Source organism: Melospiza georgiana, chromosome 15 (assembly GCF_028018845.1).
Source record: "Melospiza georgiana isolate bMelGeo1 chromosome 15, bMelGeo1.pri, whole genome shotgun sequence".
In the NCBI taxonomy this organism is placed as follows: domain Eukaryota; kingdom Metazoa; phylum Chordata; class Aves; order Passeriformes; family Passerellidae; genus Melospiza; species Melospiza georgiana.
Genome location: NC_080444.1, coordinates 13,866,923 through 13,886,630, shown reverse-complemented (window position 1 = coordinate 13,886,630; position 19,708 = coordinate 13,866,923). Strand labels below are relative to the sequence as shown.

At 40.4% G+C, this 19,708-nt stretch overlaps 1 protein-coding gene across 16 annotated transcripts in view; it reads right to left on the bottom strand.

Annotated features, from left to right (window-relative positions):
- The window catches only part of TENM2 (teneurin transmembrane protein 2), a 617,488-nt gene that overhangs the window by 33,435 nt on the left and 564,345 nt on the right, over positions 1-19,708 (bottom strand). For all 16 annotated transcript variants that reach the window (XM_058034869.1, XM_058034857.1, XM_058034859.1 and 13 more), the window contains 5 exons: positions 10,132-10,342; positions 5,402-5,521; positions 3,130-3,391; positions 2,164-2,431; positions 875-1,018 (listed from right to left, as the gene is read on the bottom strand). In XM_058034869.1, the coding sequence (XP_057890852.1) occupies positions 875-1,018; positions 2,164-2,431; positions 3,130-3,391; positions 5,402-5,521; positions 10,132-10,342 (1,005 nt within the window). The remainder of the gene's footprint in view (positions 1-874; positions 1,019-2,163; positions 2,432-3,129; positions 3,392-5,401; positions 5,522-10,131; positions 10,343-19,708) is intronic.

Sequence of the window (19,708 nt, the reverse complement as noted above, 5' to 3'; positions counted from 1 at the left end):
GATAGGATTTATCTTCAAAATATTTGTTGAAAGAGCAGACCCCTGCTCCAAGAAAGGAGTGGATTTTCTGACAGTGTGACCGTATTCTGGGGCATCAAAAACTGTGGAAATCTGGCTGGAAACTTTCAGCTTCACGTTCTTGTGGGAATGAAGTTGCATGACCCTAACATAACTGGCTCCCCACTGGTGGCAACACTCTCTGTTGGCATGTGGACCCAAATGTGGATCCACTGCCCAGCACTGGAAGTGAGTTCAAATAGCCTGATCTAGCCAATTCTGAACAATACTTTAGATTTATCAAGCAGAAATACATTTTCTTACTTGGTAATGAGCAGCAGGAAGGCTGCAAACGACATTTTGCAAGGAACAAATAAAATGTATGCTGAGCATTCAGCTCCCAAAGAGTTGTTGGCAAGATACAAAGATTATGAAGATTCAGATCAGGATATGGGAAGACAAAAAAACAGGTGAGGAAAAAACAAACAGGTGACTATTGAGAAAGGCAAAGGAGACTCAGTATCTTGTCCCAGACTCGTACTCCTTGTAAGCTGCATCTCAGGTTAGGGGGAAAAGGAGGTCAAGCAAAAGGAACCAGGAATAGATGTGGCTATCATGAGAAAAACAGGGAAGACGGAAAGATATTACAGGGGAATAAATGAAAAACAGAATAGAGGATAAAGATTAGGACTTTAAGAAATTCAGCCTGTGCAGAACAGTAAAAAATGTGTTAAAATTCTACAGAAATTTTCTGACAATGGAAATATATCTTATACCTTAGTGAGCTAAAGATGAAATAAAGAGTGGAGAAATTGCAAGTATAATGCAAATATAAATTCCATATAGAACAGCAAACACAAGGAATGAACTAACTCACCACTCTTGACATTAAGTACATGATGTTTATCCAGAGACCATCCTCCTAAGTTTGAGGGATCCAGTTCAAATCCTTGCAGCAGTGCTGTCCTCTTCTCCCATAAAATGAGACTGGGGCAAGTCTCATATTCAAACCCCACAGACACTGAAATGAAATAAAATCTAATATACTTGCTGAACAAACACTGAATGAAATGTCCAGAGCAGGAGTATTCCAGTCCCCCAGCCCCCTCAAGAAGATGGAGTAATTACATTCCTCACTTTTATTCTAAAATATTATATTCAGATCTTTGACTAGACACAAATTTAAAACTTCATTCACATGTAATCTGCAGGGACCTGATCACTTCTGTTTTAATAGCTCACACTGGGAAGTGATGGGTTTGCTGAGAGGAGAGTGAGAAATAAAACTTTTAAAATATAGTAACATTTTATTAAATAATTAAAACTATCAGATAGCAGGACAAGATAAATTCTTAATTTGCCAGATGTTTCCAGAATTTATTTAGCATATTCATTTTACATACTATATACCAAAGGGCAGTGAAAACTTCGTGTGCATTTAAGCAAAATTACACTGTAAGCATTACACAGGAAAGCAATATCCCATGTAATAACATAAGAAAGTGAAACTATAGCAAAGAATAATTTAGAAATTATAGAAAATAATTAAGATTTAAAAAAAAAAAACTGCTCTTTCCACATTGGCACAGCTCTGATGCTCATTTTTAACACTGCTGTATTAAAATTATTCAGACAGTCAATGAAAACTGAAAAATATTATGATGATCACTCTTCTTCCCACCCACTAGAACCAAGCTAACTAAAAATAGCTGTAGAACTACAAGACTGAACAGCATTAGAGGAACAGCATTTTCATTTCAAATGTGTTATAGCACAAGAGACTACAATAAGGGTATGTGTGAAAACCCAAATGCACTGCAGACTGCCAGCCAGTCCAGCACGAGGATCATTTTATAACTAAAGAAAACAAAATTATAATGATGGATTAGGTTTCCCTAAGTTCCTATGGCCAGTTTTTCCCATTGCCTGGTCTAAACCTTCTAAGTCAGGTTTAGAAACCCAGGAAACCCAGGCATGTTGATGAAGTTTAGACCTCTGAACATGATCCTGAATGTGTAAAAGAACCATAATAGAAAGATAAATTGTGTCAGGGAGACAAGAACTGTTCAGTCTACATGTGCTCCTCCATAAGGAAGTTTGCAGTTTTCTTATTTAGAATTATAGGTGTTGCTTGGAAAGTCTTGGAGCTTGTATATGCTGACTTACCTACAGCATCTGACAACCCATAAACCTTCTGACCATAGGCATCTGTTTTGTCCCAGATAAATGTATATGCCAAGTTGGGAGATGCCTGAAATGATTTTTGGAACAAATGCCCTTCTACTGCTACCATCAAATGAACTTTGATCAGATTGAGTGGCACCAGGGTCTGAGTCATGATGATCTTCAGTAAGGATTTGTATCCAGCAGTGCGGGAACTCAGGTAGCTGAGCTTTATACTAGAGCCAGGGATCTCAATTTCCTCATGAAGAACCTGGGAAGGAAAGACATCAAACACTTTACATCAATGATTTTTCTTTTTTTTTTTTTTTAACGTATCACCTTGTGTATTCTTCTGAGCTTATGTCTTTCTCTTACTGTGAGTGGATGTTCTCAAACCAACACAGTTCAGGTGACATTTCTGACAAATAATTATTTGGTGTCTGTGTACACAACTTTTTAAGAGCCCACTGCTGGCAAAATGGCAAATAGATACAAACATTTTTTACTGCAAGTTATATGCAAGGGTAACATAAGAAATATCATAGGAACCCACAACTTCCACTAACAGTATAAAACTGAATACAGCAGAGAAAAAAATAGCACCAACAGAGTTTGCCTTGTCCTAATTAAGAAATAAGGAAACAGTCTGTGGTCAGTACCACATGCCAAGCCTTTGCAAAATTCTCTTCAAACACCTAAGCTGGCAACTGAAATAAACAGATATACTTGATATGTTGTATGATAACGGGAGAGTGCAAGGCGATCAAAGATAAATGTGTCCGGGTGACATAAACCTTGGGATATCTCCTGCAGCCCTCATTAGAAAACCTGGCACCTGTCAGAACAAAGGCAGCTCTGCAGAGACATTTGCTGTAGCAATTGCAGGGGACACGTGGTGGCTCTGTGCTTGGACCAGAACTGTCACCTGCCCACTGAATTCCCCACCCTGCTCACTCACACTGTTCTTACCTGGGTTTCTGGCACGATGGGATTGCGGCTGGGAGCGTCACTAAAGAAAGTTGAAAGTGGTGATGAAATGATGACTGGGTCAGGACGGACAAAGCCACTGAGATCACAGCTGGGAATGGAGTTCTCCTCTGTCTTCATCACAAGTGTGTCCATGGCATAGAAGCTGTTCCATGGCAGCCACACTGTCCTTTCCTGGCTCATGAACGGGGCCCGCTCAAAGTGCAGCGTCAGGGATGCTCCACCATTTGCAACCAAGTCAAACCTAGAAAAGTGTGGCCTTTAGAAGGGCAAGACTGAGTAATTCCAGTAATCACACTCCTGGCTAATGAGACAGCTACAGAGGCATACCAACAGCAATGGGTATTTATCTGGTTTTGGCTGGGATAGAGTTAATTTTCTTTCTAGTAGCCGGCGGAGTGCTGAGTTTTGGATTCAGGATATAATGTTGATAACACAGGGGTGCTTTTATTAAAGCAGAGCAATGCTTACACAGAGTCAGGGCCTTTCCTCCTCCTCACCCCATCACACCAGGGAGTAGAATGAGAGGCAGGAGGGGACACAGCTGGAAGAGTTGACCCCAAATGAACTGAGGGATATCTCAGATCATAGAGTGACATAGTAATATACAGTGATATATAATTGCCATTATATAAACTAGGAGAAAAGCTGCTCAGAACCTGGCTGGGAATTAATTTATCTTTCTGTTATTTTCCTTTTTACTACAATTTTTATAATTATTATTCCAGTTATTAAACTGCTTTTATCTCAATGCAAGATTTTTCTTACTTTCACCCTTGTGACTCTCTCCCCACATCACCAGAGGTAGGGAGAGTGAGCAGACCATGATTATGTTTTAAATGTCATGGTTCCAATGATCAATAATGGGATGTGAACCTCTGGCAACTAAACTGCTGAAAACCAGCCAAGACAAGCAATGATTTGAAGTCACTCGGACAAAGCTCATTCTGATAAAATTATAAATCCTTAAATATTAAATAATTTAAAAAATACCCAACCAACAAAACACCACATTTATTATTACAAGTAACCTTTATATAGAAATAGCAGAGAAGCCAAGTGCATTCTGAGCAGAACACTGAATTATCCCTTTCCTAAAAGATCCTGTCCATCAAACATAAAATGGGACACATGGCAGTAAGAGAACAGTAATGAGAAGCGTTCTACAAGTAAGAGTTCCTGTCCCCAAGATAACTGATCTATCATTTTTGAGAGAAATTAGGTGTTTCAACCTAATTTCCTAAATTCTAACTCCCTACACAATCACAGCAGTAATGTGGAGTTGCGCAGGCATTTCAAACCTGGCTTAAATGAGAAATGCTTCCAGGTTGTTCTGACAACAGAAACAGGTATCATTTGTTTTATGTAAATGCTGGCAACATAACAAATTACTCAATGACATCAATAATCTATGCAGATTTAAATATAGTTCAGCTCACCATTTACTGCAATTTTAAACTACTGAAATCAATATTTTACTTTTATTATAACAGATTAATATTCTGGAAAGTATGGAACTTCAATACTCCCTATAGTTCAGTTCACTTGTATTAATTATATAAATTCCATTGTTTTTATGCAAGACCAAGATAAAATGGCAAATGTTTACAATACCTGTGTCAGATAAACTGTTTTAGTTACCACAGCCAGTAAACCAGATAAACCATGACACAATGACTTTTGTTTATCTGAATTTGTGTGCATTTCAAATAAGCTGATACAAGGGGGGAAAGCACTTTTTTGCACAGCAGGAAATTGTCTAAATATATTCAATTAGAATCTTTTGATTACATTCTACCCTGAAGAAACTCAAAAGAGAGTGTCTCTTCAAAAGCAAAGAGAAACAGAAGGGAAATTTTAACAAAATATACTTTTCTATAATGATGCTTTCTTTCTTTCCTAGAAGTGTTAGCCTGCTCTGCATTTTAAAATAAATTATTTCTTTAGCTTTCTTTAGCTATCCAGTCTCAGCTGGATATTGCTGTAGCCCACAAATGTTTCATAGATACAGAGCAATTTATTTGAAAGGAGTGTGCCTGCTAACACGTCATTATCAAAGTCAGCCTGTCTGTATTTACATGCAGTTAGTATTCAAAACGCCGTGTGAAAAATTACTTTTGTGTTTACTTAATAGCTCTTTGCCCTGGGAGGAAGGCAATGCCTGGTGCCACATGGTTCCATTAGATCACACCATCTGTTAATCAGCAAAGACACTGCAGAGCACCCAGGGGCTCAGGGGAGCAGGGACACTCACGTGCCATCCTGGCGAGTGATGGTGTAGCCGTACTTTGGATACTTGACAAACGACACGTTGACCCCAACTAGGGGAGTCCCATCTGTAGTCACCACTTGGCCTCTTATGAGAGACACAAGACTGGAAAAGAAAGAGAATTAAAGGTAGTAAAGCTAATTACAAAGGAAAGTTATGTCATTTATAAGTGAAGTAGTGGAACACCTGTACCACATTTATTCTAAATACAGTTTACTCCAAAGGTTTTTAAAATACTGAGGGACCACAATATTGCCCAGCTCCCTCTATACACCTAAATCAAGAAAATGCTTGTTTATGCAGTGAGAAGTGCACACAGAATGGCAGTCAGTGCTCTTCTTGCCTAACAAGGGTTTGCCTCATTGTCTAACAAGGCTTTGCAGGGTACAAAGGTCCCTCCCATTCAGCCAGACCAAAGCTGTGCCCCTGCAGCCACTGAAACTCCAAAACCTCCCTGCAGGGCACAGTACCACTCCTGTGGGTGCCTGACACACTTGACAAACATGGAGCAATGCCACATCTCTGTTTTGTATCACCAATTCTCCACATCAAGGTTGAAATTCCCTCATCTCAGGGAATGACTGATACCTGTACACTGCACTCCAGCCTGGTTTGGAACCCTTGCTTGCACTTTGCCAAAAGGAGGATTTGGTTTAAAGTCCAACTTAACACACAGGCAAGACAAAGCATTTCTTTGGCCAGCAGGATAAGCAGCTTTGTTTAACCTAAGGGAGATGAAGACGAGCTATTCCTCTAAGAGGCACAGTCAGATTTTTTCTTTGGCAAGTGCTCTGCTGCTGCTAAGTGCACAGCAGGCACAAAGTGCTGCTGCTCCCAGCTGGAGAGGAGTTCCCAGCCCCTGGCTCCTTTCCCTTCCATCCTCCTGAGCCCGGAGAGAGGCAGATTGGGGAGGGAGAAACTGTTTGGTAAAAGGGCAATGGAAAAGGAAAAGCTCTTTGTGATGGCTTCCATTGCTATACTGGAAATGTGAAAACTGGAGAAGGTGAAAACAGGCAGAGTGAACTGCTCTTAACCCATAATCTCAGGGATTGTAAAACTGCACTTTGCTGTAGTCATGGGTGAAAAGATTTATATATTCACCAGCCTGTGCCTCCAGCACGAGCCTCCAGCTCTGCTCTGCTGACACAAGGGAATGAGGAGCCCTTCCAGCAGGACTGGGGCTGCTCCCAGAGCTCAGCAGGCTCCAGGCACAGCACCCTGAGCCAGCCACGTCTGAGCTGGGCAAGGGGACTACCCTGGGCTGAGCTTGGCTGGGCTGGACACTGACAATGGGCCCCTGGCACCTGAAGGTAGCTCCTTCCATCAGCGCTACCAAGAATGGTTTGCAGCTCTATTCTGCCCACTCTGAGATGTGCAGGGGCTGGAAGGTACATTTCTAACTGTATTATATTGGCTATTTAACTGCTATTTCCTCATCTTTTTATTCCAAACAGGGTGTAATATTTTCTTCAATACTACATTTAAAAAATCTAATTAATAAAAACGAGCCATTTCTGTTACTTTTCTTTTAGGCCTTTCAAGTGCTTCTTGACCTGTCAGGTCAATTTTTAATTTGCTAAATCAACATTTTGTAACAGAATATGGGATTTAATAGAAATTGAAACCTGTTGAGAAAAATCTGCTTGGGAACACATTGGACCAAGATAATTCTCTTGGCATTATTCATTTTGCTTGAATTATTTTATGTGACAAACACACAGAAACAGATGCAGGAAAAAAAGTCACTTAAGCTTCTCTAGGGAAACTGTGCAGAAAGTAGATTTAGAAAGAAATTGTCAGATGGCAGAAGAAAACTAATAATGCCCATGACTTAATTTTTTCTACCTTCAATTTTAGTATTTTAGGAAATAATTTGAATAAAATATTTTGGTCAATAATATTCCTTTTTATTTCTAAAGTTTTAAATAAGGAACAAAATAGATATTAGAATAAGCTAAAATGTAGCTAAAATACGGACTTATAAGAGGCAATGTTTTGACTAATAGTCACACATACAATCACCTTTCTTTGGTAATCTTTTAAAAGTGTAACAGAAAAACTGAACTGATACAAGAATTATATATATATATATATATATATATATATATTTTACCAAGGAATTTAAATGTGTACAAACACAGCTTTTTTTTTTTCCCCTGGAAACATCATTTAATCTTGTTTCTGCACAGAAAATAATAATTGAGATTTACCTATTTTAGCAATCAATAACTTATGTTATTTTTTCCTTTATAGTAGGAAATAACCCTTTTTCTTAAGCTAAGACTGGAAAAAAAACCCCAAACCATTATTTTGTCTCACTTTTTCATGTCTTTCAATGGAATGACAGACTGAGCTCAGTAAACAGCTTACAAACACAGGAGCTACTTTTTGAGACAATGGCAGCTTCAGTATATGGAAAAGTTGGGATTTCAACTTTGTGGCACTTTTAAAAGACAAACCCATCAGTTCTAAAACTTACAATTTGACACTATACATTAGATTTGCCTAAAATTGGTACCAAAAATAGCAGCTGAGCCATAGAATTATCAGAAGTACCTTCAAACCTTAGAGGTGAAGGCCAATTTTAACATCATTAATAGGTCATTTGCAAAGATGTGTTAAAATCTGCAGTGTAGCTCAGATGAGTAAAACAGAACTAAGAGTCCTACCATGAGGAACATTAAAAAAACCCCCAAAACTAAAGTTTCCAAAGAGTTCTTTTTTTTAATGGAGCCTCAGGACTGAACTGCTCAGCTCCTGTTTAGTTTAGAGCACTAATTCATAGAACCATAGAATGGGTTTGAAGGGACTTTAAAGATCATTTTGTTCCAACCTCCTGCCATGGCCAGGGTCATTTTCCAATAGATCAGGCTGCTCCAATCCCTGTCCAACCTGGCCTTAAACACTTCCAGGATTTAAAAAAGGTGAAAGTAGAACAATTTTTTTTCTATTTTTTTTAACAACTCCACATGTGTATGCATGGAGTATTTTATAGAATAGCATAAAATCTATATTCCATAGAGTAGGATCCAACAGGAGTTTCCTGATGGAATATGGAAATGATTGTGCAGAGCACAGGGGTGAGTACAATGGGGACCTGCCTGGTATATCCAGAAACATTATGATCCTCTTTTCACAGACAAATATTTAGGGACATGCTCTACATCACCCACTAAGCCTGTAATGGGATCCTGACTGAGAAAAATTCCTGTAATGAAGTGCAATCCTTTGGGTGTTATCTTAAATGAAGCTCTTTCTTCAGTTTTAACTTTGGTGATATGAACATAAATAATATACTCATCAATTTCTTAGCATCTTTCCATGGAGACCTATTTATATAATATTGATAAATACCAATCTTCTTGTAAGCATACAATGGCATCAAATATTAATTAATGATGTGCTGGCTTTTAGATTCATTGCAAATATATAATTAATAGTCTTAGAAAACACACATAGAAAAATAAAAAAACAAGAAGAAAAAGAAAACCCAGTCAAGTGGATCAATGCTACAAGTAAAATGGTTTAATGTAAGGAATAAATAATAAAACTGCATAAATCAATGGATTTTTAAAATTATTTGAAATGTTATTCCATTATTGAAATTTGTGCTAATGGCACTACGTTATAAATGAACTGGAACTAGTTAGTGTTTTCCCTTCCTCTAGACTGCAGTCTTCATAAAATATAAACCTCAGAAGCTCCTACTCAGTGGAAGAAACCTTCTTCTGGGTGTTGCCAGACTGCTGAAATGCTAATAAAACTGTTATAAAATAGAGGCCACATCATAAACTGCACCAGTGTGGCCTCAGTGTGATCAATGCCTGAGATGAAGCACCTGCAAGCAGCTGTGAACCACAAACAGAATCACTGGCACAAATTTTCCCATGTAATGCACAGATCTGGTATGTCTTAGGTTGAAAATGGGGGTGTGTATTCTATTGCCATCTGTTAGAGGTGGGGCAGTTATCTCCTGTTCATGGGGCAGTTTCCTTTCTCTCTCCCCCAGCCAACCCTCCCTCCAGGAGATCTCTGCTGTCCATGGCCACTGAGTGTCCCTGCAGGGCTGATCCAATCCCAGCATCCCATGGGGAGATGCTCCGCCCAGGGGAGGAGCCAAGCATTCCTGCCTGGATCCAATCTGAGCCTGGCACAGCACAGCAGCCTTTGCCCCCTGCATTGCCAGAGGAGCAGCTTTCTGCTGCCCTGCATGGCCAGAGGGAGCCCAGGCCCATCTGCAGCAGCCCTGGAGCTGCAGAGGAAAACTCCCGCCTTGTGCAGGATCCCTGCTGCAGCAGAGCCACAGCTGGCACTGCAGGAGGGCTGAGCCCCCGTGGGATGGGGCTGGGACACCCCCTGACACACAGGGGGGCAGCTCCTGCTCTCACTCTGGAAGTACTTTTTTTGTTGTTTGTACTATTACATCTGTATTTTTAGTTTTCCTAGTAAAGAACTGTTATTCCTATTCCTATATCTTTGCCTGAGAGCCTTTTAATTTCAAATTTATAACAATTGAGAGGGAAGGGGTTTGAATTTTCCATTTCAGGGGAGGCTCCTGCCTTCCTCAGCAGACACCTGTCCATTCAAACCACGACACGTGTCACGTTCCCAGCTGCTCCCTGCAGTTGAAGGGGATTTCTCACCTGCAGTTGAAGGGGATTTCTCACCTGCTGTTGGAGGGGAAATCTCACCTGCAGTTGGAGGGGCTTTCTCACCTGCTGTTGAAGGGGTTCTCCCCAGGGATGATGTGGGTGCTGTCCTTCCCCACGAGCAGCTTGATGCGGTCGTAGAAGGAGCGGACGGCGGGCGCGGCGCCGTGGCTCTGCTGGATGATGTCCAGCGGGTCCCGCGAGCCCCGGCACAGCAGGCTGTTCTGGCAGGTGGCCTGCAGGCAGCAGTCAGGGTCCAGGCAGTCCACCAGGCCATCTGAAAGGTAACAGGCACCACTGAGATCCAGCACGGAGCTGTGGAGCAGTAATACCCATGGGAATCTTAAGGCACTGGGAAAAACGGTTAAAGTTCAGTCTTCATAGCATCCCCATGTCCCAAAACTGGTAAATCAGCCAACAGTGCCATGAGGATGAGGCTTTGAGCACATTCCTTAAAAACCACTACAGTTAATGTAAATCAGGGTTAGATGAGGATGAATCTCAATAAATCTGTCAAGGACTGAAATTAGGCAAAAGGAAGTGGAAACAATAAAGGATTTCTGTTTAAGTTATTTGCTTGTTTGGCTGATTTTTTTTTTTCCCTGTCTTGAGAATTATGCTGTTTGATTTTACTTGTTCCATTTGAGGAGCTGAGAGGAGATGGAGATGACAAAGCCATCATTATCAAAGTAAAACACAAATGACACTGTAGCCATTTTGGCAGTTCCCAGGGAAGGGCTGCTGGAGCTCCCACCTCCCATGGATACCTGGCTCACAGCTTGTGTGCATGCTTGGACAAGGAATAGCAGTCACAAAATTGGTGGGTTCAGTCATCATATTACAGATTGTTATCTATCATTAATATTTTTTAAGATGCATTTTTAAGAAAAAAAGAGAATTTTAACACCAGAAATTAAAAGGGAGTCAAGGGAGAGATCAATCTGTATATTTAGATAAATAACAATTTTTAGCACATGCAGTAACAATTCTATCATCATCTCTTCATTTGGTATTATTATTTAACTGAAATATGTTCTCTCAATGGAGTTCTACTATAATTTAGAAATTATTAACCATTTGCTTTGAAATATTATCATCTCTAACAATCTACAAACATTTGTTCACCTACTCTGTCAAGAATCAGGAGTTCAATCTGCTACCTACTTATGTCTGTAACACTTCCCAAGGTGTATCAATCTGATTTTTGAATGCAAATATGGCCTGGATATACATTGAAAATCATACAAAAGAGAGAGCATTCCAGTATGGAAGCAGACAAAAGTACCTCAGGTTAAGATCATGATTCATGCATTTTCAGGATTTTCAAGTGCACAACAGACCAGCACAGAGATAACTGGAAAAACAACAACCTAAAGGACAAAAAACAATCTAAAACTACAAAAAACTCTTATTTTACAATTAGCCTTTTATATCCAACCCATTTTGTGTGCCTGAAATGACTGTGCCTGACGTGATTTAAAAACAAAATTGCCAAGTTATGCTGACAATGTTTCATTCAGGCCTCTAAGGAGATTTAAGTCAGACAAACTACCTTGTTGTGAGAGCTATATGTTGCTTTAAGGTCACTCGCCTCTTCACATTAAGAGCTCCATTCATCTTAAAATTCTCTCCAACAAGGCTGCAGGATCTTTCTGTTTTGTTACATCTAATTTTCTCCCCACTTGATATAATCATTCTGAGGACATCATTAGCTTCAGGGTATAACTCAAGGCAGTTTTCCTATTTCTGAGAATTCCTCAGCTTCTCCCCCATTCTGTGAGACCTCTACAACTCTGAACTGAGCTTTGCCCACTGTTAAGTCCACCCGGTTCTCAGATGACCACCAAGCAAGGAAACCCTATCAACACACTAGAAATAACAGAGGCAAACCACAGGATATAAATTACTCCCTCTGACAAATTTACATTTACCTATTGAGCTGCATCATATTTTGGCATAGCTGTTATTAGAGGTGAGCAGAAGTTCTGCCTGTAATGACCTCATCATGCAGCTGATTATGGGATGCTGTAGCCAAACACTTGTGATGACACCCTGAACTTGGAATGGGCATATCAATCCCTCAGGCTCCTGTCAGTCATGTGAATCACATCTTTATGCTCACGAGCCCCCTTGGATATTGTCTGACACTGCAATCTTCAGTAAATTACCCTGCCACTGCCAATCTCACCGTTATCTCACAAACAATCAAGCAGGCAATCAAACTGCTCTGAATTGCCAGTTCAGGACCTGGGAGGCTGCAAACATCTCCACTCAACAGCAGGGAAAAACCTGCCTGTGATTCCTTCCATGTAAGAAGGTTTTGCTGCAGTTCTGTGAAGTCAGACTCAGATGCTCTCAGATGCATCTTAAAACAATATTTAGAAAAGACAGGCATAGAGCATAACACAATTTACTTTTTCTAACATTATTACTTATATGGTTCTATTTCCCTGTAGTAATTTATCCTCAGATGGCAAGCTTCAAGATTTAGGATATTTTCACCTCATGTGAACTAGCTGATCCAGCTTGTTGCAACAGCAGAGTGAGCTCTGGGTCTGCTCAGCACACACAGCCAGGCCCTGGGCAGTGCTGCTGGGTATCAAGGGCTTACACACCCCTGTGCTGCTCACATCCACAGCTGCTGCTCTTATTGACTCTGCTGCTCCAAAATCTCTGCCTCCATGCACCAAAGAGTAGTGGTTACTGTCAGAATATATCTGCTTTTAGGCCACGTTTGCCTAATTTGCTATCTGGACTATTATTTCAGAATGGCTGAGATTGGCAAGGACCTCTGGAGGTGATCAGCTCTGCCCCTGCTCAAGCAAGGCTACCAGATACTGGATGCCCAGGTTGCCCACACAGCTTTTGAAATGTCTTCTAGGATGGAAACTCCACAGCCTCACTGGGCACCCTGCTCCACTGCTCAGTCACTGGACAACGTGACACAAGTGACATTTGTGCCTGGGGTTCTTCCTCAGGTGCAGGACCTTGCACTTCATGAGGTTTCTCTCAGCCCATTTTACCAGCCAAATTGTACCATTATATATGAAGTAAATTGTTACAGAATCATTAATTTGCATTAGACTCAGCTGATTAAAACCAGAGCTAGGAAAAAAAGTACCTTCTGTAAAAGAAAATTCTGCTATTAACATAAATTTTAATTAGAATTCAGTACTGTGGGTTTTAATATATATTTCTGAGCTTGTCATCCTCCAAATTTCCTCAGGTATGCTGAATTATTTATATGGTTAATTCAATGACAAACCCTCACCACTTGCCTCACCAAAATATTGCTGCTTTTCATGGCACACAGAGCTGAGTTTCAAGTGGGCAGTGACCTCTCTGATACTCTGCATGCTAAAGGGAGGAGGCTGGAGAGGGAGCTGAGATGGTGCTGAAACTCCTCCAACAATTTGAGACCAACACAAGTCCTGACTTGGCCTTAACTGAGGTGAAAGAAATAGGAAATTTTGATCTGATTTAAACTGGCAGCACAGGATTAGCTCTCCATTGCTGTTCGTGGTTTTTCTGAATTCTCAAATCTTTTCAGAAATGAAGCAAGTGACATGGTATCCCTCTTGAAGAGTTCACTTAGTTAATGGATCCACACAATTCTCTACTTTCTCTGAACTGTTCCACAAGCTTTTTGGCAGAATTCACTATGCAGCACAGAGAAAACTTCAAAGAAATACTTGAAAGTAGATTAACCTACTCATGCATGTCATATTTATGACTGCCTTAGTATTGTATTCCTCTTGACCATCATTAGAAGGACTAAGAAAGCTCTGAGGAGGAACAGTGATATTTTTTAGCACATTACTGTTCTAATGTGTTTAGAACCTGTCAGCACCAGTGTTCCAGCATCACTGAATATATTTCTCACCATGTCCAGGTTACTGGACTGTAGAAGTAGAAAGGTGCTACATATTCCTGCAGAGAGCTGATGCTTGAGCTATTGGGGTTTCTAAATCCCAATGAGTAAATTATCTACAGTTTCCACAATTCCTCCAACACCTGCAGGTTGTGCTTTAGGTTCAATTCACTATGCACACCAGAATGAGTGAACCTTGACCTGACATCCAGCTTGCTCAGCCAATGCTTTCTGTACCCAGCAAGGGACAATTCTGCTTCCAACCCAAAACTCCTGAGCCCACGCTCAGCAGAGGGCATCCTTACACTGCACTAGCTGCAGGAGCTGGGGACTTTCAGAGCCTAATTCCTGGAAATTTTTCTTTTTCCAATAAACATTTCAGACTGATGATTAAAATGGAGGTGGGGAGCGGGGGGGAACAGCAGCTACTACAAACCCTGAGGGCAAAAGGGTCTTTGATCACTCTAAGGGCAAATTAGTTAATTTATCATGAACCGATTTTAATTATGTGCAGTATTAATATACCCAAGGTGAAAGAATTAGAGATTCTCTATCAGATTATCAAAAGAGTAGGCCTTCTCTGCCAACACAGAAATATATTAATTGAGCTCCAAAACTGCATGCAAAACTGCTTCCACAGGCAGGCTATGCCACAGCCCAGGATATCTTATTACCAGGAAGTTTATCTAATATTTAACCCAATTTTTCACACTTTTGTAGCTTGATCTAATTACTGTTATCTATATTGGCATGTATCATTCAAAATAATTCCTCAGAAGTTTCTGGTGCTCACAAGAAAGGGAATGCTTCTATTCCTGCTCCAGCCCTGTAAAGACTCCCTGTAAACCATCAGGACATTGATTATAACACTGGCTTTTGTATCTAACTGTGAGCATAACAGAGTATTTTTGTAACCCAAACTGCCTTTCAAGACAAGCTGGATTGTAAATCCCAAACTGTGCTAAGGTAGAATGAACCTGGAGATTGGCTGTGCCTTTGAATACCCCGAAATTTTCCCAATGATGTTTTAAAGTACCCTGGAGGATGAGTGGTGAAGCACCCACCCCACTTCCCTGGCCCACTCGGGATGCCTGTGCTGCTGAGTTCTGGCATGAGGAAAAGCCTCATTCCTGAGAGCAGCACTGCAGGAACCCACTGCAGGGGGAGCTCCAGCCTGGGGGTCCCTCAGAACCTCTGGAGAACCGATGTCCTAAGTCCAAACCACTCCTTGCTCACAGCCAGGCTGACCCAAAGGGCTGCACTAAAAAAAATGAACCTTGAAAAACAATGTTTGCCCAGCTCCAGTGTACATGGACACCTACAGGGGTGCTGGAGCCTTTCCAAACCATGGAATTTGCAGGCTCTGAGCTCCTTGTGTTCCCTGCAGTGAGGCACTGCAGACCACATCCCAAGGGGGACAGGGATAAGTGTGAAGGTGAGCAGAGGCTGACATGGAGCTGTAACACAATCACATACAAGCACACTCATTAGCTCTTGTCAAAATTTGAGTGCCTACTTTTGATACAGATTTTATACCTGAGCCTACGTGACTCACTCTGGCCCCCATCCACTACAGATTTCAGCTCCTGATTGCATTTAATGTTCCACAACTGACTATTGCACAGGCTCTGGGAAAGGTATTTTCTGTGCCAAGAGTATTCTGGGTATTTATATTGAGAACTTCATAAAATCTTTTGTCTGTGCTGAATTAGAGACCCCTGCTGAGGCAATGCTTGTTGAGGCAAGCTAAATTACATGATTTGCTTTTGTGCTGTGAAATACTTGTATTATCTTAAATGTCACGAGCCTGATGCAGTATCAAGTCACAGGATTTGTAATTTTCTAAAAGCAATTTTTTTCTAAATGTTTATTGCAGGAAGACACTTCTCTTTTCTTTCTATTTTCCTTCTGTCTAATTTCAGAGATGAGTTTTCTAAGACAACTCAAATAAACAGCCTTTCAATCAGTCAAGTGCACTGTCCTGACAGTGAACTTCACTAGAAATGCATTTTTCTTGTGAATTGAAGAGATTTCATGCTGGAGCAGCTAGTTGGCTTTCTCTAATTCATTATTTTTAATGTATTGTGCCAAACAGAATTACCACCAACTGTACTTCCTGGTGGGGTTAAAGATATAGAGTAGCAAATTGAAGGGCAAAATGTGCCTTCTGAGAGATGCACATCTCTCTTTGGAAAGCCAAGCGGAAAAGAAATTAAAATGTATTTTAAAAAGAATGTGCTACTTTGCATAACAAATAAGAAATTCCTCATTTCTGTTTGGCTTAGTATTCTATACTGCTAGGGGTTGCTTCCTTTCCTTCTCCTACCAATTTTAGTCCAGATAATTACATTGTGAGGAGAAATGTGATCTGGGAAGTGATAGAAGCGGTGATTGCATTTAAGCTTTTTTAAAAATTTATTTCTTTTTAACCTGCCTGCACCTGCCCTCTTCATCCTGATCAAATACTAAACAAATTTAGCAAAACTTTGCTTATTTCCTGTTTTTCTTTCTCTGAGACTACATAATTTAACTCTCTTGCCAATAAAAACTACAAAAATGAGTAAATTTGAACAGATGCAAAAGGGGGAGAAGAGAGAAAGAAGGAGGAGAAAAGCCTAGAAGGAGCAGCCCCAGTGGGCAATATGGGCTTGTGCCAAAGCTGCCTCTGCAGAGGACAGGATTCTTAAATCTCTTTCCCAAATTATCTCAAGACATTCAGGACAAACATTCCTAAATGTGATGGATATCAACTACATCCAACATTTAGTGAAACTATAATTTAGGAAAGACATCTGAGTTTTGCTGTGTATCCCATTGTCTCATGCAGCTGGAAGTGCTGCAAAGTCTAAGGTGAAATTTAGTTAAACTGAAGTAATTTAGGGAGACTAAAAACATTTTTCTATTTAGGAACAAGCAAGTTATTATAAAATAGTTATTTCAAAATGATGGGTATAAAAAGCCACAGTAGTGATTTCCTTGCGCAATATGCCAAAAGAAATAGGAATGTAAAAAGTAGCATATCCTCTCCCATTCCTCAAAATACCATCAGTAATGCCTAATTTCCTAAAATAAAGCCATGGTGAATTAAATAGGTTATACGTGTCTATTAGGGGGATTATATATTGTAACCACAATTACAGGTCTTAAAATAAAGCTATTTCTAATCCCTCCAAAAGATGCTTAATAATGATTAGATTACTGAGGGACTGATTAAGGGAAGAAATTAGCTTTAGAAGCAGCCACAGTGAGCAAATTATGTAATCCAAACATGGTTTGGAAAACAGAAGCACTTTCCAATTTTGAGAGATGTTAAAAGTGAGGCTATGCCAGAATCCCCTCACTTTTCAGTTAGGCTTTGTCCTTACAGAGAAATGGAAAAAAAAAAAAAAAAAAAAAAAAAGCAAAAGCAAAACCAAACCCAACCAGTAAAACCCCCCAAAAAGATAAATAAGAGGCTTTCAAGTTTTTTCAGCAAAGTAGCCTGTGCACCATGGTAACCCTAAACATGTTCATTATGAATCACAGAACCACAGGCTGGTTTGGGTTGGAAGGGACCTTAAAGCTGATCCAGTGCCAGCCCTGCCTGGGGCAGGGACACCTTCCACTGTCCCAGGTTGCTCTAAGCCCTTCCAAACTGGCCTTGGGCACTTCCAGACCTAGATAAGCCATATCTTGATTTGCCATGTGATGGCAAGGGCAAAAGCAGGTGAATTTCCCAGTGTTACCTCAGATCATTCACCCTGCACAGCCCTAGGAGGAGAAAGCAGCTTTGGAGCCTCTCTCCTCTCGCTGCTCTGGAATCACATTTTATTCATGCCACTAATCCACACTGACATCTCATTTAAAATGAAGATTTGTAAGTCTAAAAGAGAGGGGGGGACTCATCTGCCTCTTCTAGGAATAAACCAACGAAAGGACATTAATCTAAAATGGAAAGAAAATATTAAGTATAATCTTTCATTTTTCTCTTTTTGAACTATGGTATGGAGTTTGCATTGTGGCAGATAATAAGACAAAGCAGGACAAATGGGAAACCTTCTGGAGTCAGTGGCAGTGCTCTCCTTGACATCCATAAAATGAAGACTTGGCCCAAGGCATTTGAATCTGATTGTGAGATACAATTGCAATAAGAATGGCTGAACAGGGAAAAAGCTCCAAAATATGTTAAATCTGCTGCCACAGAAGATAGGAAATGATAGTTCCCTTTCAGTGACATGCTGAAGGAATTGTATTTTAACAATGTGCAGAGATGGACAGAAAGGAAAGAGGCTCAACTGTCCAGAAAAGAACTCATTTAGGAAAAAGAGAGGAAAAAAAAGTATTTTTAGCTACCCTACTGCCTTCCAAAAGAACAGCTTGTGTGTTCTGTACTACCCCAGAACTGCTTGCTTATGTTAACAGAGCAATGTTGGTAATGGAGCAGCAAATGAGTTCAACACTTTGCTGCAAATAAACTCAGCTGAGTTTCAAATGAAAAGAGTGACTGGGAGAAGAGGCAATTTCTTTAACTTCCAATAAACTTGCATTTTATGTGAAACTTGGCATTCTGGTAACTAGCTGGATCCTTACTATTGATTCCCATAGTACACTTTTCAGCTTTGTCTAATGAAAAAACTTAATTTTATCTGTTCCTTTAAATAGAGAGTCACAATTAGATCAAGGTGCAGCTTGAAGCACAGAACACACAGAGCCCTTCCAGCCTCTCCATTCCTGCAAACCCCCCTCTGAACACAGAGCCCAGAGCACAGACTCCTGGCCAGGTGTGCAGAACCAGACACGTACAGGGCAGTGCATCTCAGGCAAAGGCAGGGCTGCATTCTGAGATTTATTAATCATTAAGTATTTATTATTAAGTGTTTATTAGTATAATATTATATTTGTCTTTGAGTTTTGTTGTAGTTCTTGTGAATTTGACAAACTGGTAGTCAGGAAAATGCCTCTGTCCTCACAGCACACATGAGACAGAATTCCAGGACATCTCAGAGGAATGTGAACCCCAATATATGATGGAGCAAACTGCAGCAGCACAAACCACCAAGGCGTGGGAGAGACTGAGAGCGCTGCAGTGGCACAGCCTGAGGGGAGCAGCATGCAGGAAACACAGCAGAGCTCAAAGTGCCTCTGGCTCTTCAGAAATGCCTGGAAAGCTTGAGGAGAAGCAGCAGCTGAACAAGTGTTGAGCTCCCTTATACAAACATTCTATGGGAATTAGTAAGGATGAGACTCTAAGAGCAGGAATGATCATTGAATTAAATTGCTGAGACTAATTTCCACCTAAACCCCACGTGAAAACGTGGGGGTCAAAGGGACTTCTCAGGTTGTTTGGATCTTGGATCAAGCTTAAATTTTCAAATTATTTACACTCACAAGAACCAGTGACCAGTAACCTCTCTAGAATCCAGAAAAAAATTACTTAAAATGCAAACACTGAGAACATCTGGAGAGTTCTCCCCTAAGCCTTTCCAGCCTTCAGCTAGACCAACTAATTTTCTTTCAGGTGCTTTACTATGGTAAACCAAAATCCATGCAACTCACATGATAATGGAATATACAATTCTGCATTAATTATTAATTCATAATATGATGTATCTGTTGTATGGCAATTCTGTCTGTATTCTTTGCCTCTGATGAGTTCCTGTTTACTCTCCTTGAATAAGTTTTACAATTTTACAGTTTTTCATCAGGATGAGCAGCAGAATATTGTCACTGGTCATTTTTTCCCCTGCTTTCCTGTCTGTTTTACAAGTGCAAAATAATGTCCTGGGTAGACAA